This window comes from Athene noctua, chromosome 4, assembly GCF_965140245.1.
Source record: "Athene noctua chromosome 4, bAthNoc1.hap1.1, whole genome shotgun sequence".
NCBI classification, from domain to species: domain Eukaryota; kingdom Metazoa; phylum Chordata; class Aves; order Strigiformes; family Strigidae; genus Athene; species Athene noctua.
Window position 1 is genome coordinate 85401511 of NC_134040.1, and position 22744 is coordinate 85424254.

The 22744-nt window shown below is 48.8% G+C and overlaps 1 protein-coding gene across 1 annotated transcript in view; it reads right to left on the reverse strand.

The window, feature by feature from the left end:
* CDS1 (CDP-diacylglycerol synthase 1) overlaps window positions 1-13258 on the reverse strand; it is a 34441-nt gene extending 21183 nt beyond the window's left edge. The window contains exons 1-3 of the mRNA XM_074905930.1: window positions 12908-13258; window positions 4859-4986; window positions 1191-1287 (exon numbers count right to left, since the gene is read on the reverse strand). Of these exons, the coding sequence (XP_074762031.1) occupies window positions 1191-1287; window positions 4859-4986; window positions 12908-13006 (324 nt within the window). The 5' untranslated portion in view covers window positions 13007-13258. The remainder of the gene's footprint in view (window positions 1-1190; window positions 1288-4858; window positions 4987-12907) is intronic.
* Between the last annotated feature and the right edge of the window lie 9486 nt (window positions 13259-22744).

Consider the following 22744-nt stretch of genomic DNA (forward strand, 5'->3'; position numbering starts at 1 on the left):
GGCTGAGGGGAGACCTCCTGGCCCTCTGCAACTCCCTGCCAGGAGGGGGCAGAGAGGGGGGATGAGTCTCTGGAGCCAAATAACAAATCATAGGAGGAGAGGAAATGGCCTCAAGTCGTGCCCAAGGGTGGTTTGAATTAGGAAAAATTTCTTTGCTGAAAGTGTTGTCAAGCGTTGGCACAGGCTGCCCAGGGGAGTGGTTGAGTCACCATCCCAGGAGGCATTTAAAAGACGTGTGGGTGTGGCACGTGGGGACCCAGTTTGGTGGTGGCCTTGTCAGTGTTAGGTTTAGGGTTGGACTGGATGACCTTAAAGGTCATTTCCAACCTAAATGATTCTATAAATACAATCCAAAAGGTGTTTGACAGGAGGCCATAAGTAAAAGCATATTTTGACAGCTAAAGAAGCTTAGAGCCAAAAATCAAAGCAGTTACCCAAAAGTACCAATTTCTGTGTTTTAGAATCCCTGCTTGTTTCTTTCCATGACTGGGAAAGATAGTTAAACCATTATTCAATAAAAACATCAGAAAAAAAAAATATGACAGAAAGAAGCAGTAAAGGCCGACTGGGTATGCAGGGTGTATGAATATTAGTAGCACTAGCATTTAACTTCATGAACTAAAAATGCCCTTTCTCTCTGTACTTGGGAAGGGATCTGGCTCCGTTCTACAGATACACCCAAGGCCACAGGGCAGCCCCTGAATTACAGAAGTAGGGAATTAATGGAGCGTGCCTGAGCCACCTGCTTTCTTCATCCTCAAAAATGAAACTCCTGTGCCTGTTTCTTGGGCTTTTAGGGTGGGAGGTTTTTTGGGGGAGTAGGGGGTGGGTGTGCTGGTTTGTTGGGTTTTGTTTGTTTTTTTTAAAAAAATAAACCTTAAAGTATGTAGCAGTAGGGGATGGGAACTGGTCGAGGACATGGATGATGGTAGTTTAGTAAACTTCAAGGCAACAATCACTCAACCTCTTAGAGTTACTTTAAAAAATATAATTACAGTATATAAGAAGTCCTTAATCCACAAGGCCCAGTTATGAATCTATCCCGTGTTTGTCAAAGGTATTTATATTTACACAAATAAGAGACTAATGGCTCTGAATTATCTGTGTAGTTTGCTTCCAGCTGTCTTAAGCACAATGAATGAAAAGATCAAGTAACTCCTGCATGGCAGAACATATTTAAACAAACTTACCAGAAGCATCAGCATAAATGATCCCAGGTATATGATCAGAAAAAACACAGAAATCATAGCTAGAGTGAGAATTCCACGAATCCACCAATTTTTCCATCTATTTAAAAAAAAAAGAGAATAAAAGGCAAGCAGTTATAAAAGAAAATAAGTGTCACTTCCTTTACTAACTAGAGATTAAAGTGTATTAGAAACAGTGGGAGTTCCAGAAATTTTCATGCTCAGTAAAACATACAGCAAGAAGCACAGATCAACCAACTATTCAACTAAACAGGATACACAGTAAAAGAAATTAAAGTTTGCCACCTTTCCTCTTCCCCCATGCTCCCTGCTGCTCCCAGAGGTCATCTGCAATTAAATGGATCAACCCCATAACTGAAGCTGCTGTGAAAATACATCAGGACCCCCAAAAAGCATCACATAAGCAGCAAGACTGAGGAGGGCACAGCCACGTAAAGGCTTACACACAACAGAAAGGCTACCAAGTAAAAAGCATACGGTTCTTTGAGAAGTGACAAAAACAAACAAACAAACAAACCAACCAATCTCCATTTTTCCATAGTGGCAAAGTAGCTATTTTGGCAGGTAGAGGGTCTCTATTGAAAGCAGTCCTGTGCTCTTGTGAGCACTGGAACCAGGACAGGAAAAGATGTGACAGTGAGGGGTCATGGGTCAAACCAGCTCTACTCTTTTGCCCTTGTAGACCTTTGTAGCTGCTTGTGGCTACCTAAGGAAAGCAGAATAGAAAATCCTGCTACCACAGAATCATTTAGGTTGGAAAAGACCTCTAAGATTATTTGAGTCCAACCATAAAAACACTGCCAAGTCCACCACTAAACCACGTCCCCAGGCACCGCACTCACACGTCTTTTAAATACCTCCCAGGATGGGGACTCAGGCACTCCCCTGGGCAGCCTGTGCCAACGCTTGACAACACTTTCAGCAAAGAAATTTTTCCTAATATTCAGTCTAAACCTCCTCTGGTGCAACTTGAGGCCATTCCCTCGGGGCCTGGCGCTGGGGCCTTGGCTCCAGAGACTCATCCCCCCTCTCTGCCCCCTCCTGGCAGGGAGTTGCAGAGGGCCAGGAGGTCTCCCCTCAGCCTCCTCTTCTCCAGACTGAACCCCCCCAGTTCCCCCAGCCACTCCTCACAGGACGTGTTCTCTAGGCCCTTCACCAGCTCCGTTGCCTTTCTCTGGCCACGCTCCAGCACCTCAATGTCTTTCTTGTAGTGAGGGGCCCAAAACTGAGCACAGTATTCGAGGTGTGGAATGCCTTCTTTAGAAAAAAAAAAATGAGTTCATTTTAAAAATACCCAAACAACTGGAAGGCTTTGCTGTTTGGTTTGGGGTTTTTTTGTAATCTCTAGAGTAACCAAAATGTTATTTCCCACAACAACCACATCTCCAGCCCCCTAGGCCCAAAGGCTATTATCAGGAAAATTCAACAGCCCAGTTCATTTAAAAAAAACCCAAACCAAACAAAAAAAAACCCTCATCACATGCTCCACTCTGCCATGAAAATTTTTCTAGCTGTCAAGTCTGTATTTTATTTTTCATATTACTTTTTGGTAAGTTTTTCTCCTCTTTTCCCTTCAAGAACTTTGCCTCTAATCACAAGTTACTGCTAAACACAAAAAAACACCCCTACTATAGCTTAAAGTCCTTCTAATGTTTTGCTTTGTATCAGTCTTGTGTTTCATTGCTGATCCAGGAGATCCTGTCAGTTCTGCACCATACATCAGTTTTAATGTAAACTTCAACTATATTAATGGATTTTCAAGGATGTCATTCATTGGCAGGTTAATGGCAGCTAAAGCTAATTGGATTTGCCTTAAGTATCATAACAAAGGCACAACGGGCTTTATCTCAAGAGATGCTTTATGTTCCTCTATGACGCGGGCTATAGAGCAGCAGCTTGCTCCTAGGGGCATATCTATAGTAAGCAAGAATTCTTTAGAAGAATTCCACTTTCCTTAAGAATAATGTTAAAACACCACGTAGTACCTTGGGGGTGTTGACAAGCCCAGCAGTGGAAAGACAGCTTCAGTAAGACAACAAGCTCTACAATGTAGGAAGCCAGCTGACAAGTTTATTTATACCAACTCTCCACTGGAGATTTATGGATACTATTTCCTCTAAAGGCCAAATACAACGAGAAACCATATTTCTGAGAGTTACAGTGCAACTCACTCATACTCAACAACAGCTCTGGTGGGAGTGATAGTTACTCAACTTACGGGCAATTTTGCATCTAGCACTCATAAAGCACTAAGAACTTAATTTTGCGCTCCAGGCACCTTTGTGCAAACACTCCAAGGGAGAATTCCAAGCATGTGAACCAGGAAAGGTTTCACCCCCGCCTCTTAGTTGCGGGCTTTGAGGTATCACCATGCAAGTGCCCTTTGGAACAAGTCTGATTTGGATGTTTGAGACTTCCACAACATGTAACATGGTAAGGGAACTCTGAAAGGGATAGGAACTAGATACTCCTTGCAGTGTGACGGCAGGAGAGAACATCACATTCTGCTCACAGCTGGTGCAGTTTAGAAACATGCTTTTTGAAACCTGGGAACAATACGTTTGTTTATAGCTCCTAGACATCACAACAGACAACAGACTGTTAAAAACTGTGGCTTCACATTGCTATTGGAGATACCTACTGGAGAACAGGCTTTTTGCAAGGACTTGGAAGTTTTTAATCGTGATCTGGATTGGAGGTCCTTCTTCTGACTCTTGCAAGACCTAAATTGCATCTAAAATATACACTGTATATTCCTTGGTTTGTTATGTGGAATGCAAGGCATATGTGCTACACACATTCATTTGACTAGGTAGTTTTTTGGTAGGTGATCTATCACACACCTAAATGCTCTTAAATTGCATTAGTGAAAAAAAATGTAAAGTGAATTTCTACCTCCAAAAGGGACTGTACAAAAAAATTACACTAGGAACTGTATTCGTTAGCCTCCATGAACATACAGGTCCCCGTGATTATCCATCTGTACACATACACACCCCCACGCACACTTGCTAGTCCTTAAGGTCCTGTGAACAGGGGTTGGAGGCAGAAACCTAGTTTTGAAAAGAGATGGCAGGAAAAAATTAAACATTGCTCTAAACGGTATGAAAATAAAAGCTATGTTGTGTCTAACTGCAAAGAAAAATTATTCAGAAGGGGAAACGCTGTCATAAAAAGCTAGCACAGCTCACCTAGAGAATTTACACCTCTTCCCTTTTCATATACATAAATACCACCTCCCTTAACCTTGGATGTAGTAAATTCCCCACATTATAATTGTATTATAACCCCCACAAATAGTTTATTCTGGATATTAAACCCAATGCCTGTTCTTTGGCCTGTTTTGTTGCAACTCTTAGACTGAGCAATGGCAAATGTTTATGTAAACTGTAGCTGAACACTGAAGTGGTTTACTTAGAAATGCGTGCAAAGGGCAATATTCAGGTATATGCAAAAAATATCACACTGAAGCGACTATCAAAGCATAAATAAATCAATAATTTCCAGCACAAAAATTATCCTTGAACTTTCACGTGTATCACATGAAATGTAAAACTGCAATAGAATCTGTAAGAATTAAAACTGCAACATAATCCATGAGAATTTTAGCCAGCAGATATTACGTTTGAGAGCTGTTTGCTTTACTCTACCTGGCAGACAAGCCTGACAAAGCCCTTTTGAGGATTTCTGGAGTGCTGTCTGTTGGTGGAGGAACATCAGGAACATCTGAGTCACTTCTAAGATCCAACTCACGAAGTCTTTCTTCCAAATCCACTTCCTATGACAAAAAAAAAAAAAGAGACAACCAACACAACATGCAAGATTATAGCGATTATGTCAGAAGGCCGAATTCAGAAGCATAAACATTACTTCAGGAACCAATAATGTCGACATTACCTTCTAAAAAGATAACGATGGTGTACTAGTGAAACTGTAAATGTTGTGAGACAAGTGTATCCCAACAAATGTTTATAAGAAGGCCAGTATTCAGATGTTGTGACATTACCTGTGCTCAAGAAACTTCATACTCTAGGCACTTTTTCAACCCATGCATGTGAGCATGAGGATACATGTTTCCAGAAATGCTACAGTTGACAGGGAACACATGGGTTTAACAGAAACCCCCAACCTTCCAACACATTCCCTCACCTACACCTCAAACTAATCCTTTATGGAATAATGAGAAGGATCTTCTGGCGGCTTAATGCCACATTAAGAATAAAAAATTAAACAGGATGCATGAAAAAAACAGCCCCTTTGTACAATGAAAAGAGGTTGCTGGCGTAGTCTCATATGTACATTGTGATTTGAACCCTCCAGTTTGAAAAGAATGACCCAAAAATAAACTGTGAAGTCACCAAGCGTCCGATGGATGTGGTATTACTCAGAATAATTTCTTGTATGACTCCATCACTGCAGTTGTTTCTTCAGTATTCACTAAGAACCACTGGGGAAGACATCATCTAGCTAGACTGTGTCTAACCCCAACACGAAACAGGCAGTACATAATTTGGTGACAACGTACAAATTGTCACTGACAGTCAGAGTATACTGTCAAGACTATTTTTCCTTCATTTAAAGCCAACACTAAGGGTGCTGATAACAGAATCATCTGGGTTGGAAAAGCCCTTGGAGCTCCTCCAGCCCAACCATGACCCTCCCCCTGACCGTTCCCAACTCCCCCAGATCCCTCAGCGCTGGCTCAGCCCGACTCTTCAACCCCTCCAGGGATCCCGGGGACTCCCCCCTGCCCTGGGCAGCCCATTCCAACGCCCAACAGCCCCTTCTGCACAGAAATCCTTCCTCAGAGCCAGCCTGACCCTGCCCTGGGCAGCTTGAGGCCATTCCCTCGGGGCCTGGCGCTGGGGCCTTGGCTCCAGAGACTCATCCCCCCTCTCTGCCCCCTCCTGGCAGGGAGTTGCAGAGGGCCAGGAGGTCTCCCCTCAGCCTCCTCTTCTCCAGACTGAACCCCCCCAGTTCCCCCAGCCGCTCCCCAGCAGACCTGTGCTCCAGACCCTGCCCCAGCTCCGTTGCCCTTCTCTGGCCACGCTCGAGTCATTCAATGGCCTTTTTGGGGTGAGGGGCCCAACACTGAACCCAGTATGATTTACTTCACTTGTTCTAATGTCACAAACACCACAACTCCAGGGAGTCAGAGGGCGGCACTCGGCCCTGGCGCAGCAGGGAGGCAGAGCTGCCTCGAGCTCAGTGTCTGCCTCTCCTGAGGCCTGAACTTCCTCCTGACTGCCCTGGCTTGCCTCACCTCCTTACAACCCCAAACAGCTTCCAGACTGTCCTGCCACCTCAGGTTCATCAGTTCTTAACCGCTCTGAGGAGTGGGAAGTAACTGTGCTTGGAAACTTCTTTCTCCACACTGTACTGCTCTTTCTCAGCCTCCCTCTAACTTCCTCATTGCAGATTTTGGTTCTTTCTCCTTCATCTGCTCCCAAGAACGTGACTGCTTTTCTTCCCTACTTTTCCTTACTAATATTTTCTTCCCTTGTTCTGAGTGTTTTTGGAGTGTTCTTCGTCATGTGCCCATGACGAAACTCTCGAGTGGAGCTTACATCATTCACTTCTCCGAAAAAGATCATCAGTGCTCTCCCTGTTCCTTGAAACCCCACAGTTGAATAATTATTAGACATTCTCTGTATAATAATTCTCAAGTAAAAAGGGAAAATATGCTAACTGTGGTCCAGACTAAAAATTCTCAAGTAAAAAGAGCAAATACACCAAGTGTGGTCCAGACTTCAGAAAGTCTCTAGAACACCTGAAAAAGCACAGAAATAAATAAATAAATAATGACCGTGCTTGCAACCTTGTTATTCAGAGATGTTTCCGATAGTGTTGTACTAGAGCTTCAGAAATCAGCTACAGATGCAGGGCAGGGAATCACATGCCTCTCCCAAAGCCACCTTCCAACTGCTGTGACCTGCCCTGGAGTGCAGCAAGGCAGCTGGACGGTTCTAGAAGACACCACTCACTGTGCAGATGATGGGCACTAATCCTGGCCCTAAACCCACGACTTAGCATCTTTAATATTAATCCCTGCTTGCACATGGCAGAGACATTCTCTGCTTTAAGCACTCAGAACTAAGAATACCCCTGACACTTTCTTCTATTTTGGGGCTTTTGGTATTGCAGAAAACGTTTTTGCACTTAACTGGTGTTTAAACATTTAAAAAAAAAATTTTAAATTCATACTTAGTTTTATCCCTCTGATATTTAACACACAACTGTCAGTTATGCAATCATAAACTTGTTAGAAGCAGTTACATTTCCAACATCCGAATTCACAGGTGCGTGGCATTTTTCAGAGTATCTGGACACCCCGAAGGAGGAGTCTGTGTCTATCCGATGTGTTTTTCAGTAGCTCTTGCTTCATACAGCCACTGCTGGGAGCTTGGCTGCTGCAACCTGCATAAAACTTGGTGCATTTGGTAATTTTTTAGCTTCACATTGCTACAGCAACCAGCAGGAGACAAACCCCCAACTATCTTCAACTTCCTTGTGACATACCTCAAAAATGACCCCGAATATTTTCCAGTTAATTGCTATAATGGTCACAACCATTTTCTTAGTAAGGCATTTAATTCACAAAGTCAGAAGCCAAAGAGGAAGTTGCTCGCTAAAAGCTACTTGTCTTCTGCATCATGAAGTGCATGTCCCCCGTCACTGGGGGACAAGTCTTTCTTGTTAATCGTTCTCTTAATGATTTTACATGACTGATTATAAGCATTCCAGTTTATAGACACGAATAACAACAATCATTATGGAAGGAAATTACCAAAGTAATCACTATCAAAGCCCTCCCCCCCTCCCAAAAAATAATTAAAAAAAAAAAAAAATCAAGAGTCTTGCTACTTCAACTTGACCTCGTAGAATCAGTTTTGGAGTTCAGTATGAAACCAAACAGCCTTCCTCCTCCCGCTCTTCAGGTTTGGGATCTGGCCAAGCTGAACACCCCGTACCACAAGGACCGGGGATACCATGGGTTTCATCCCGTGAGCAGGTATTTACAAGGTTTTCAAAGGTCAGTTGAACACAGCAGAACTTGCACTGTCCTACGGGACTAAGGGACCTTTCAACCCCAACTCCAGGTTAAATGTTTGATCCAAGGTGTTTGATCTGAGGTGACGGAGCCTTTCACACGCAGAACGTGTGCCACTCCCCTCTCCTTGCTTCATACCCCAAGTCTCTGTAACAGGTGCATGTTGCAATGAGGTTGTTGCCTGGCTTCTCTTTATTTGAAGGCACATGTTCCTTCAAGGGAACCTCTCTGACCAGCTCATGGAATACAAGCCCAACAAGGCTGAGATGATGCAGGCCTAACGAGTAGAGGGATGAAGGCAAACTTGACAGTTATTCACACACCACAAACATCTCAGCACCTAATAAACACACACCACGATGCTCACTGGTTCTCATCATTTCTAAAGTACCCCAAGGCAGAGGTTTATTTAGTTGTAGGGTTTTGTTTTCTTTTAATGTTGGTGTTCCTGAAGATAAGACTTTCATCCTTAAGCTAAATCTTCTTTACAAGACCACAAATACTTAAAGGAACAAACACAAGGAGGAACTCAAACAGTGGATGGCCTGAGCCTCCCTAAGAGGAGTTTAAAACATTTGACATCTTGCCACAAATTAAGCTGCCATGTGGATTTCTGCTTGCTGGCTGCTTTGCAACAGCTACCAGAATACAGCCGTGTGTCATGCAGAAAAAAACCCCAGACAGGTCAACCTTTCATCATCTAAAAGGACACACACATCTGAATCGCTGTTTCGTACCACATGCCCTCCACTACAATTAACATGTGCCGAGCGAACCATGCACAGGAATTATTCTAGTTACAAAGGTACTTGCTATGTTTTTCTTGTACTGCGTTTTTTCCGTGATGCAATAAGAAACTCCCAAGCAGACAGCAAATACGTTTTTCTTTGAGAATGCAGCATCTACATGAAGAGCAACTGAGAAAACGGAGACATTTTCCACAGGCTTACATGAAAAAAGACAGCAAGCAAAAGAATTTAATTATTGCCATTTTAGCTGTGTGTTACTTAAAGTAAGTTTTCTCCTCTAGCTTTGACCTTTCTGCAGTTTCTCTCACAAGTTTTACGATTAAGTCAATAGGTCAGTTAGACCACACTGTAGCATATTTAATTAGATGTACCTTGATACTTTCCTCTGAAGTCAAGATATCAGAGTGTCGGAAGATCCTGAATAATGAAACCTTTTTTTTTCCCCCCCCCCGCACTGTTACAAAGCCTGACATATGCAGAAACACAAGTGAAAGAAGTGCACATACTGAGCTGAAGACTGAAACCTACAGATCCTTTACTATCTACACTAGCACTAATTCACCACCATTTCCAAGAAAACAGAGGTTTGGAAACAGTCAGCCCTTATTATTATTACCACCACACTTGTAGTGACAGCATAGAGGGTCCGACTTCTCTCTGAAAATTAAACAGATCCTTTTCCAGGATATTTCAAAAGTAGTTAAGTCAGATGAAATAACTAAGTGATCCGTGACAGACTCTACCGTTCCACCATAACCCATATTGCTATCAGGAATTTCATTTATCTCCAAGCAGGTCTGGGAGGTTTTGGGCATCAAAGACCCAAGTCCCAAGCCCAGCTTCACAAGTCCAAACAACTTATCTGGCAATTGCTTCCCTGGAAGGGCTGTCTCCTGGAACCGAAACAGCTTTTTCAATACCAGAGACAGTGATTCTGGGTTTGTTTTAGTTACAAGTCATTAACTACGACCGTAGGCAAACAGGCACTCGTTCCCACGGCCAGCAACGCAACACACCCCCTCCCCGTCCTACTCCAACACCTCTGAACAGTACACAGAGGAATAACTCTGTGATTACTTCCAGGAAACACTTTTTTTTTTTTGTTAAGACTTTCAAAGCAGCGTTACCAGCTTTTTAGTAAAGAATGCAAGCAACTGAAATTTTAAAAGAAGCTTGAACAAACACGCATCAATCTGTAAAACTTTAACTGACTTATAAGTATGAAACATTTGAATGCCAAATCCTTCCTCTTGCTCCCAAGGGCTGCAGAATTTTATGAAGGTACTTTAACAAAACATTCTTAGGAAAAGGGTGTCCAGGGCAAGCAGCAGCAAATAAGAAAGGGACAACCGGAAAAAAAAAAAAAAAAAAAAAATTACTCTTGCGTGCTACAGTACAATGCAAAGAAACAAACTCATGAAACTGCAAAGCCCTGCAGTGCAAAGGTGTGTTCATGGGAATTTTTAAAAAAAAAAAAAAAATCATCAGCTCAACAAGCTCGTGAGCAACTGAAGAGAGCACAACTTGCAGAGCCTGGGAACTTCAGGAAGAAGCGTCACAGGGGGCACACGATATTCGCACAAAACCCAAGTTAACTTTCATCTGAAATTATATGGATGCAGAAATGGCTACCAGTTGTTTCCAGGTAGTGGTTAAAAATCAAGCAAATGAGGAGAAAAAAAAAAAACAGCTTCCCTTAAATTCAGTAGAAAGTTAGTGTCTGCGGGCATGGCGAGCGTAACAAAACAAAGGATCAGATGACATACTGAAAACGGGACTGAAAGTACAAAACTCCCCAGACACTTTTAGTGCCTTCAGCGAACACAGAGCACCTCTCTATTCTGGTAAACAAGGCACTTTAAAGCCTGTCACCTTTTGCTATCTGGGAACCTGAATTAATTGGGTCAAGAAGAGCAGAGGCAGCACAAAGCAGTTACTGTAGGAAAGGAGGCAACTCTCCTCCTTCATTACAAGTGAGGCCGAGGGTGCTACTTCTGAGCTGCATATTGGGAAGCAGTGGAAACCCACCGCATCACAGCCACCCTGAGTAGTTACGAACAAAAGAACAAGTTTGGGGTCCAAATACGCAATTATAACATCAAATAGGTTGTCTCAAAATTGCCAAAGGACAATAACCTATCCACCTGTGGTAAAGGTCAGGCAAGAGGTAGAGCAGAAAGATAACCATCGAAGACCACAAACGATGTGGCATCTGTGAATCCAGCTGACCAGATGCTTCCCATCAAATTGCCTTGAGCAGACATCACCTGTGCACTCAGATTCAAAACAGAGATCCTAAACAGCGACTCACTGATAGAAAACTCTATACAAAATGCTGGTTTATCATTACAGTTACGAACAGCACTTAAAGGCACTTTAATATGGTTAAAAAAAAAATAAAAATCAATCCTCAACGCCTCTTCTGAGCAACGACAAGAGTCACCAGTGCTGTGCGCATCGCAGATAGGTTGAACAACTCTAATGGGATCCAGGAGGGTCCCCAAACAATCCATCAAAGAGTCTTCTATGTGGTGGAAAAGGCCTTCCGTGTCTAGCCAGCACCACAACATAAGCATACCGAGATCCAGCTCCTGTAACCAGCATCACACAGCAGCAGGGTCCTTTCTGTCCAACATCACCTGAAATGGGATGAAAGCCCGGCCCGTCGAGCAGCTACAGTAAAGGCACAGTAGGCCTGTAGGCACAGACAACGTTTTCCACGCAGGAAATCATGCAGGTAAACCAAGAATATTATTAGTGAGTTTTAGGTGCAGCCTTCTGAGCTCTGGAGAGCACAGGCTTTGAACGGGAAGGATTCCCTGGAGGCAGCTCACGGTGAAGCACACCTCACAAACGAGCTCAAAATAAAGCAAACTCGAACAACTCCACCAAAAAACAGCTTTCTGAGCACGCTGCTACGAGAAATCACGTTTAAAAGTGAAATCTCCTCTGCAGAGAAACACGCTCTGCACAGCTAAACGTCCCCTCGTTCGATCACAAATGCCCTCAACGCAGCAACAGTCCCGAAAATTGTGGAGCTGGTTGGCTTTTGAGTTTATGCAAGCGAAGTATGGGATGGAAACTGAGCTTTTGGGTTTCACTTTCCAACTCCTCACCACGACATCCAAGGCGGACTGCACGCTCCACAACAGCCACCGGCTCGGGAGCCCTCCAGTAACGGATCGCAAACTCAATTCAGCAATCGGAGAGCTTTTTTTTTTTTTTTAAACAACAACAACAAAAATTCCAGTTACGGAAATGAGAACACCTCTTTCATTTCGTTCAGGCAACTAGCAAGGGCGATGTGCTTGGCTTTTGTAGAGATAAGCCTCAACTCCACGGCGAACAAAAGAACAGCACCGTGGCTGTTTTACCACTATAATGAACGTGATGCGTGGACGCAGTATTTCACAAACCTCCTGCCGGAGCAGAAGGGCCAGACCGTGAGTCCTTTCCGGGCCAGAGGTGAAAGCCTGGCACCTCGCGGGCCATAAAGCAGGAACAGTTGCCCGGGAAGTGCTGACACGGCCTTTAACCGCAGCCCGGCGTTGTGTCCCCGCCGCCACACCGGCCCGGCCACCTCGCCGAGGGGGGAACGGGCCCACGGCGACGAGCTTTCGCTGCGGGCCCGGAGGGAAGACGGCCGCTCCCACGTCGGGGACGGGCCGGGCGCGCGTGGGGCCCCGCAACCGCCACGCTCCCCGCTCGCCGGGCGCGGAGGCCCCTGGGCACGGCGCGGGGAGGGCTTTTCCCCGCGGGGGGAGCCCCTCGCGTGTCGCAGCCAGGGCCCGGCGGTGCGTGGAAAGGCGGGAGCGGGGGGCGCAGCGCCGCGCCGCCTCCCGGGCCCTCGGCGCGCACCCGCGCACCTGCCCCCGCCGGCCCCGGCCGCGCGCTCTCACCTTGTCGCTACCCGCCGCAGCCTCCTCCTCCTCCTCCTCCTCCTCCTCCTCCTCTTCCTCCTCCCCGGCGGCCGCCCGCCGCCGCCGCCGCGCCGACATCGCGCCGCGGAAGCCCAACGCCCACCCGGCGGCGAGCGGGCGGGGCCGGGCCGAGCGGGACGGGGAGGGCGCGGAGGCCGCGCCGCGGAACCCGGCTGCCGCCTTCCTCCTCCTCCGAGGAGCCCGGCGCTACACCCCCCCGGGCAGGGGGGCTTCTCCCGCTGCGGACGCCGCCGCCACGGCCCGGGGGCGCGGCCGGACCCCACCGCCCCGGGAGCGGAGCAGCGGCGGAGGGGACGGGGCGGGGCCGTGTCGCCCAGGTGCGCCCGGCGCTCCGCCCCCGGGCCTGGCGCCGCCCCCTCCGCACACCGGCCCCGCCCCGCGCGCTGGCTCCGCCCCCTCCGCGCACCGGCCCCGCCCCCTGCGGCTGGTGGCGCGGCGGGAAGCGAGCGGCCGGGTCCGGCCCGGGCCCCGGTTCTCCCAGTCCCCGGTTCCTCCAATCCCCAGTTGTCCCCGTCTCCAGTTCCTCCGATCCCCGGTTCTCCCAGTCCCTGATTCTCCCGGTCCCTGGCTCCTCCAGACCCCAGTTGTCCCGGTCTCCGGTTCCTCCGATCCCCGGTTCCTCCAATCCCCAGTTCTCCCAGTCCCCAGGTTCCTCCAGACCCCAGTTGTCCCTGTCCCCGGTTCCTCCGGCCCCCAGTTCCTCCAGTCCCCGGTTCTCCCGGTCCCCGGTTCTCCCTGCCCGCTGTTTCCCATAGGCCAGGGACCGGATGGCTGATGCTGTGAGCACCGGCAAGCTCAGCACTTCGCCCGAGCCGCCGCCCCTGGTCGTGCCTCCTTCCCCCCGGCTCATGCCTCCCCGTCGGGGCTGGTTTTCTCTCCCCGGTGTCAGAATGGCCTCGGAGAGGCGTCCCCAGGGACATGGGGACGGGCACTGGGAACAGCCCTGGGCGCCGGTGGCTGTCCGTGAGGTGCTTCGCTGTCCTTCTTTGCAGAAGGGGCTGTTGGGCGTTGGAATGGGCTGCCCAGGGCAGGGGGGAGTCCCCGGGATCCCTGGGGGGGCATGGCACCTCCCGACACAGTCCGTGGTGCACGTTTAAAACATTTCATGGAAAAGGCTGCTCTTCCTGACCACCCCAGGGTCCGCGCTTCTCGGCAGCGGGGTCGGAGTCGGTTTCTCAACGCCATAATCTGTGTCCACTCACAGCAGCTCACCCGAACTTCCTGAACCGCTGCATTGTCATTAAAAACATGCCAAGCATACCTTTGGAGGGACATAATAATAATGTTGTTTACATAATAAAACTAAATCATGAAATAAACCCAGTCAAGCTCAGTGAAACCAGTCAGCGTAGGGATAACGTAAATGACAGCAGATGTGGCTAGATGCTGCCTTCCAAGAGGTGCTGGCCCTGTGTTTGCAGACACTCTAAGCCAGCGTGTGGACACCAAGGTGACTTCTAGACTGAGTGTCTTTATGGGAATGCTCGGGGGCAGCTGGCTGTTGCCATGGCCAGGCTGTCAGTAGCCATATAAACAGGGTGGAGTGGGACAGGCACCGTAACAGGGCGGCTGGAGGAATGCAGCAGGCTTTGAGAAGGGAAGGGAGTGTTTGCTCTCCTGATCACCCAACGGGAGCATGTTAGAGCTGAGAGGCACTCTGACACAGTCGTCTGAGCCGGACAGGAGGGCTGGGCTGGCACTCTCTTGGCCCTGCAGCAGGACTAGCTGTCTAGGAGAAAGCATAACATTTTACTTTCTCTGTGCAGAGAAAATAAAAAGTGCTTTGTCTGGTCTCCACAGCTTTGCCACCCGTGGTGACCAGAGCATATGTCCAGGCTGTTTCCCCTGGTGCACAGATCTCACACGTGGGTCAGTAGCTCGGGGTGGAATGGACACCAGCTGCCCTACAGCCACCACTGAGCAGCTGGGTCTAGCTGAAGAAGTTAATGCCTTGTTATAAACCTTCCTGGTAAACCTGGCTTAACAAATACAGGGATGAGCCGTTGGGTTTTGCCACAGAAAAGGCCCTTCCATGGTCATCAAGACAGAGAAAACGCTTCAACACCTGCCTAAAGATCACTAAGCAGGTCCCATCCAGGAGAGGAGTAAGAGCCTCCATTTCTCCTTTGCTCCATCCTTAACCTAAATGGTGAAGGGGAAAAGAATTCACCTAGAAAAGCTTGGAGGAAAAGATATTTGTTTAGCAAATGGTGTGATGGAAGAAAGTAATGATAATGGCAAAGGAGGAAAAGGTGAAGCACTCGAAACGTATTAATGAGCAGAAGCAAGGCGAATGCAAGATGAGTCACTGCGTTTCGGGAATGAGAAAAAGAGCAAGCAATGAACAACTGGTGACAGTGGGGTGAGGGAATGAGCAATCTCTGGGCAGGGCCACCAGGAGAGAGAGAATTAAGAACAAGGACCAGGATCAGGCGGGAACCCAGCCCCAGCTTCGCCCCTTCTCCCTCGCAGCCGGGTGCTCCTGCGGCTGCCACGCACCTTTTCACCCGTGGCACGCTCAGGAGTGCGAGGAGGGCAGCGAGACAGCCGTAACAAAGCAAAGCCTTTCGAGCCTCTCCAGCCCAGAGGAAAGAGGCGAGGGGCTCCCAGAAGAGCTGCGGGGTGGGGGGCTTCAAGAGCAAGCCTGGCCGTCCCGCTTGTTTGCAGCCCCTTGCAGTCACGGGAGCCCAGGGCAGTCTCTTGAGTTGCAGCTGGTTAGACTGGTTGGGTGGGAATTTTCCACAGACACCCAATTGCTCAGGTTCCTTTGGGGCAAGTAACTACACTGGCTGGAATGTAACATCTCTTCTCCAAGCTCTGTGACCCTGCGTAGTTTCACAGTGTGTGGCAGGAACCTCCACGCCGCCTGTCAGCCGCTGACTTTTCTGACATGGAAATATTATCGCCTCTCTTGTACAGAAGTTCGGTATCTTGGTGCATGAGGTTTTTGATGCTGTCTTGCTTTTGCCTCCTCCTTGTACTCCCACGTGAATTCAGTGGCTCAAAGCTGCCAGCAAACAACTCAGATCTCAGCAACCTGGCCCAGCCTTTTCTGCAGCCTCTGACAAGCATAGCCCCGTGCTCCCCGCGGCGTGCCCACAGTTAGGACACATCACCTGCCTCAGCCACGCTGCCCCCCACCCCACATTCCAGTTAGCCACAGATCTGCCTCGTTAGCCAGGAGCTGCCTCTCTGCTCCGTGCCCCGACCTACCTACAGAAGAGGGAGTTCTCCGCAGGCAGGCGCAAAACTAAAGCCCTGACGTTAAAACAGTTATATAAGCCCTGCATTAAAGCACTTACATAAGGCACGTACAGGCTCCCGACAGCAAGGCAAGGGGCTGTGGTTGTCTCCGCTGCCCAAGAGAGAGTCCCTGACGCAGGAGAGAAGCAGATGGAAGGAACCTGCAGCAGAAGCAGATGGAAGGAACTTGGTCCCCCCTCCGCTCGGAGGTGGAGGAGCAGCAGGTACCCGACTCACAGCGCGTGCTGGGGAGAGACTAACACTGAGGGGCCTCTGGTGCTGGCAGTCTTGGAAAAAAGAAGTGCTTTGAAGCTTTTGGATTTTGTAAATGGATTCCTGCTAATGCGCAGAACAAGTGAGACAAGAGGAAAATGTCAGTACCTACTGCTCAGCGTAGGCAGCAATGTCAAACAATGTCAGCAGTGGCTTAGTGTCCCCTCAGATAATATTATTACGCACAATATGGTAATATGCTGCGTTTAATCAATTTATAACCTTTTCATATCCCTTGATGATTATAAAGAAGATAACCCCAAGCCAGAAAGAAGCAGAGAGAGAGCAGTGATACAACGGCCTCGGATCACGCTGTGTGTTTGCTCTCCAGAGCCCAAGACGAGCTCCTACTGCCCTGTGCTCCCCTGGCAAAACGGAGAGCTGCAAAAGGCTGCCTGGCGCTGCCTTGAGACAGCGCGTGGGAGGAGGGCCCAGGTGCTCCGGAGACGCTCGGAGCTGAAATTCCAGGTCAGCAGCTTGTTATTACACAACCTGTGCGCACGGGGATGAACCCTCCGCCAGCTCTAAGCACTGGACTCAGATGCTGAAAACAAGGAAAGCCGAACTGAAATACAGGAGTGTGTGAGTCAATCCAGAGGCCCACGCTCTAAATAAATACAGCATGAGCTCTAATACTGTCTTACTGCATTTAACATGGGGCAAAAGCCAGTGATGCCTTGCTAAGGCATCCTGACCAGAGCATATATATCTATATTTCAGTCATTCAAATCCACTGACAGCACTGAATTGTTCTTTTGTGTTTTGTTAGCATGTTGTGTAATCTGTTTACATTTGCTAGTCTGGCATAAAACCATCGTAGTCTGTGGTATTCATGGTCAGGAATTATTTGTTTATTGCTTGCCCATTTGAACTTTATAAAGCAGGCCACTTGTATGCCAGGAAAAAAACAAAACAACAGAACGAGCTGACCTCATGATTTTCAAATTAAGCACCAAAGTGAGGAACATAACCTAGTGACCACTGTGAAAGCTCTGGCTGCAGAAACCTTTGCACCAGGCAGCTGTCACCTTCTGTCCTTCTGTATTGCACCACTACTGAGCTGTTCTTGATCCTTCGTTCCTACCATCATCCCTGGGAAGCTCTTGCTTTCCCCCCCCCCCAAAAAAAGGTTCATATGTGGTGGGTGTTTGTCAAGCTGCTGCTATTTTCATATAAGACGTGAAATTAATTCTCAAGCTTACTCGTTGCAGCTGTCTGAACACGCCAAGGATCTGCAGCACGCCCTTCCTGTGTGATTTCACATGGGCTGTATGTTATACGGCCCAGCCGCATCCTTTCTTTCAATACAAACCCATGCTTGGAATACCATCATTCACCAGCTTGCTGCTCCTCACTGCTTCGCTTTGCTTGCACCCTTTTGCAAGGAGTGTGTGGGTATGGAAAAAGGTGGGGAGAAGCCTGATGAGGAAACGGCCTGGCTGATGCCAGGGGTGGAGACTATCGCTTTGCAACTCCAGTGGGGTAATCAGTGGCGTGTTTAAAGGGACTGCCAGCACTGCTCTGTCAGAACACGAGTGACTGCCAGAAGGGAAAGAGGTTCTAGACAAGTCCGGTGAAATGTAGCACCGGCGGAACCAGCTGTTCTCCACTGAATTCAGACTAAAGTCTGGAGAAATTAGCTTACCTCTGGGTGTTTTGGACAGGAGTGAAGGGCAAACTGTTCTCCGTATAGTTTTATAGGATGCTTTTAAAAAGGCCTCACGAGATACGCAATAGCTCCTTCGGGTGACCCCACAGCTGGGGCTGCGGCGTGGCAGCTCACCAGCACCCCCAGAGTGGTACGGCCTGGCCAAGACTCGGGAGCTGCTGGGACACCTTGGTCCCTCGGAGGACAAGGTGGGGAGCCCTAACCCAGAGCCTGCAGCAGGCAGGGCAGGAGGGAGGAAAAGGAGACACATTGCCTCCTACACAGCCCACACCGTTCACTTTGGCAAAACCTCCTCGGCATGAGACACTTGGCCAAGCAAAGCCCCTGTGCCCAGTGCACTTCCCAGTGGTTTCACTGGAGGCGGAGACCATTTCTGCTAACATATATATGGTTGGCACTAACCTGAACACTGCAGGTGCCTGCATCTAACAGTCAGCTGTCTTCATCTGCAAGGGATAATCCCTTCTGCACGATCTCAAGGGAACCATGCTTGTGCCCAAACTTCGTTTCCTCTTCTGTGTAGCTGAGCAGAGGGCAGAGCTGTCTGGCGGCTGGGCTCCCAGGGAAAGGGCTCTTCTGCCACGCTCAGAGTGACCCCCAGTCCGTCCCTGTTGCAACAGACTCCTGCTCCCCCACACGCCACCTTCTTACGCCGAGCCCCCGTCCCATCAGGGGGTACTTTGCCATCTTCTTACATCGAGGCAAAAGCTGTTCTGCAGTTTCAGCAGCATCTTCTCCCATTCTCAGGTCAGAGTAACTCTTCCACGTGGAGTATTTACTGTTGGCTTGTGGTGCGCAGAGCACAGCTTGCGTTTGTTTCTGCTTTCTGACACTGGATTTGCTCCCCTCCTTTTTATACTGCTTTTAAGAAGTTTTATGTCATTTCATTTAATCGAACTCTAGTATTAACCGCCCCATTACTTTCCAGTTCATAAGCAAAGTTCATCTAAGGTATGAGCAGGCATATCACTATTGATTTTTAGCAGTTTATGAAATATCACTCTGTTTTGCCAGAAATACCATCTTACTATCTTATCTCAAGGGACAGACAGAGCATTATGGCACACTTGGAGTGTATTTTATAAGTGCTGAGCAGTCAGCAGGATGCAATTAAGCCAAGTATTACAGTCACGATCTGGAAAGGTTGCCCTGTAAAGTCCTGGTTTGCTGCCATTTTGTTGTGGGAGTCTTCAGATGGAAGTACATCTTGTGCTTTACAAAGGTGCTCCTACATATTCACTTAGAAGAATTCTCTGAGAGTTATCTTCCAGTGCTATAGTCATAAAAATACACTAGAAATTACTAACTGGTTATACCTTTGGCATCTTTGCCATCTTTCTCCAAACCCTATGGACTGGAAGTGTGTCACACAAGACCCTGAGCTCTTCACTAGGGGGATGCAGAGTGAGGGAAGTGTCTTCCCCTCACCTAGAAAGAGTCAAAAAAACATGAGCTACAAAAGACAGAGGCTCAAGGTCGCCTCTTTTTCAAATTTTGAGGGTTGTGGTTGAAAGCCACTCAGCAAATGTTGACTACCAACAGCACTCCTGTTCCTGATCTCACCTCTCTCCTCCCTAACTCGCCAGTGCACGCAGGAGCTGTCGGCAGCTGTTGGCAAGTTCTTCTTATGCCTCTTCTTCTTGCCCAGAGGCGCCAGATTTATTGAAAAAGCTCTTTATCCTGAACAGACAGCTGCTTCTAGAGACACGCTCTGTGTGCTAAATGGGCCAAGGAAGACGGGGGTTAATCAACCTGTTGCCTGTCCCCTCAGCTGGCTGCCTGCCTCGTGCTGAGTGCGTGCTGAAGGAGGGATCCGCAGCACCAGAAGGACTGGGTACTGGTTGCCCGAAACAGGCACCAGTTCTCCTTCTTATCACTTTTAGCTCCATCTGGGGCTCAGACCAAACTGGCTGGTCCTCAGTCAGCTACTGCCTGAGCCACAATGGGCAAGAGCCCAAATGAGAATGGAGAGCAAGCACAGCAAGTGGCTTTCGACTGCTCCTACCATTGTGCCTGCTTACCTGAAGCCTGCAGTGCAAAGCCACAACAAGAGAGAGAAGTCCAGAACGGTATCTTCAGGCTCACTCATTCTTCAATCCAGGTTTTTTTCATGCAATTGCAAACTAAAGGAATTCGCTGTTCGCTGATACAAGAAGACTCACTTTCAGCCAGCTGTTGTACCAGCAGGCTCAGAGGTGCTTCCTAAACAGCAGCCCTCGTACCACCGTGACAGCTCACCAAAGCCAGTACTGGAAGAAAGTGTTTCAAAACAGCAAAGCATCAGAACATGCCTGGAGGTAGAAGAGACAAAACCCTTGGGTGTCTTACTGCGGCCAAGCCTTCCCTGCTGCCCTGTCACAAGTACCACAAGAAGCTCATGCAAGGTGCAGAATGTGACTCCTCTTGACACCGTGGGTTTTGACAGATGAGAAAGAAAGTGTGAATGCAATCAGGAGTGGAAGCTGGGAGAGATGGCTGAGAAACCTGTAGAAAAATAACAGTTTCCTCTGCACGGCAAGAAACGGCAGCATGCTTTATCCCAGGAGTCCTTGGCAACGGCGCTACAAACCGAGGTGGGACGTTGGATTCGGGCTCCCAGAGGAGGAAATCAGCCCTTCCGGCTGCAGGCTTTTTAGTGGTCTGCATCTCCTCTCCTTCTCTAGAGGGAGGAAAGCACAGGGCAAAACCAAAACCCTGAGCAACACACCTCTCCTAAGGATTCGGCTTATTACAGAAAAATCTGCCCATCAGTCTTCCTGCTTCCCTCAGCAGCTCCCAGGCTCCACAGTATTCCCCCTGCCGGAATTCCCTGGCCACCTCTGGAGAGCAGGTCCAGACGTCCTGCGCTTCTCCAGGGCCGCAGGGCCAGCCCGGCAACCCCGATCGGCTGCGGACGTGCCACCTCTGTCCCACGAAGTCCTTTGTCCTCTCCCCTGGAGAACAGAGTTGAGCCTGACAGGAGCCACCACGCGCCCTCAGGCCTCTGACGCTGTCTCTGGGCTCTTGACGGCACAGCAGCCCCGTAACAAAACCCCACGTTGTCTCTGGGGCCAGCAGGGTGTGTGCAGGGCTGGATAGTGCCGAGTATCGACGGGAGGGAGGGAAGTGTCTCCCTCCTGCTGCTCAACCTGCTGCTCCACAAATCCCAAGGAAGGCAAGGGTGCCCATCTAAAGCAAGGGTGCAACCTACAGCCCTGGAAGAGACGCTCCTGCCCCTTGCGTTATGGCACAGCAGCCTCTGCTGGCACGGGGCAGGCAGAAGCATCACGTCCTTCACGACAACATAAATAGGTTTGTGTCTTCCCTTGTTATATTCTAATAAAGTCACAGAGCAAGCAGCCAGCCTCTGTGCAGAGCAGGACATGGTGGGGATGATGGGGGAGACAGGGAAGACCTGCCTTTGCCCTGTGGGCCCAGCACGGAGGTTTCCAGCGCCGGAGGGCCCGCACAGCTGTAGGAGGGGAGCACTCCTCGCTAGGAGGAGCTGCCAGAGTGAGCACTGAGCTGGCGACCGACCTGCTACAGCCCTGGGGACCCACCAGCCTCCGGGGAACCCCCCAAGGACCCGCCCGGAGCTCTGCATCCCAGCCCTACGCCCCTCTCCCACATACTGCCCCATACCCCTCCACTGAGACAGAAATGAAGCAAGCAAAATCTTTTCTTAAGCCAGGTCATGTTACGCAGCATACATCTCTCCATAATTTTCTCCATCATTTAGTCTCAATCTGCTAATCAATGCGGCCCTGTCAGCCTTCGATGTGATGGAAAATGCTGAAATATGATTTTCTAAAAATCATAAAAATATGCACATAATGATAGCTAACTGCCACCGCTTTCTCCCTCCCGTCCCCATTTAGATCATCAATTTAACGATTTCCAGTTCCCTGACACTGGACCACCCCGTGCCAACAATTTCTAAGCAAAGCTCTCTCTGCTGATTTCCATGGGGGGGCTGCTTCAAGATCGATAGCCAGCGATGGCCTCCCGTACATATATTTGTCTCTCGGAGTGAAAGAAACTATCTAAAAGCTCCAGCTATGCCAGTTAAATTTCCATACGTTTTTGCTGTTAATGTGAAACCAAAGTAAAGCCAGATGTTAGTTTTAGCCTAAGGTAAGTGCCAAGGTAGGGCCTGGACCCATACCCAGCAACTGCTGCCGTGGGGACACTCACTGCCCTGCACATGCTGTGGCTGACCAGGGCTGGGGGATGATGGGTGAACTTCTCTTGGGTCTAAATCGGGATCTTTATCCACAGCTCATGTGCACATACACCGCACAGTGGGAAATTTCAGTGCAGCAAGGCACAATGGAAAGCAAAAAGGAAGGTAACTTTGGAAGGGTGGCACCTTCACCGCCCTCAGGCAAAGATAAATGGGGGGGGTTGGAGCACCAATGCTTCCTGCCCTGCCGTCACACATCTGGCCTACGACTGTACGTTTCAGGATGACTGCTAAGAGCCTGTGTCTGATCAAGCACGTGCGCCCAGGCCTCACAGGGTTCCCCAAGCCCACCTGCAAATGGAACAGGCCACTCAAAAGCAGCCACACTGCTGACTGAGGTGGGCAGAGGCAGCAGCAGCAATCCCCGGCACTGCTGCTCCCATTTCCA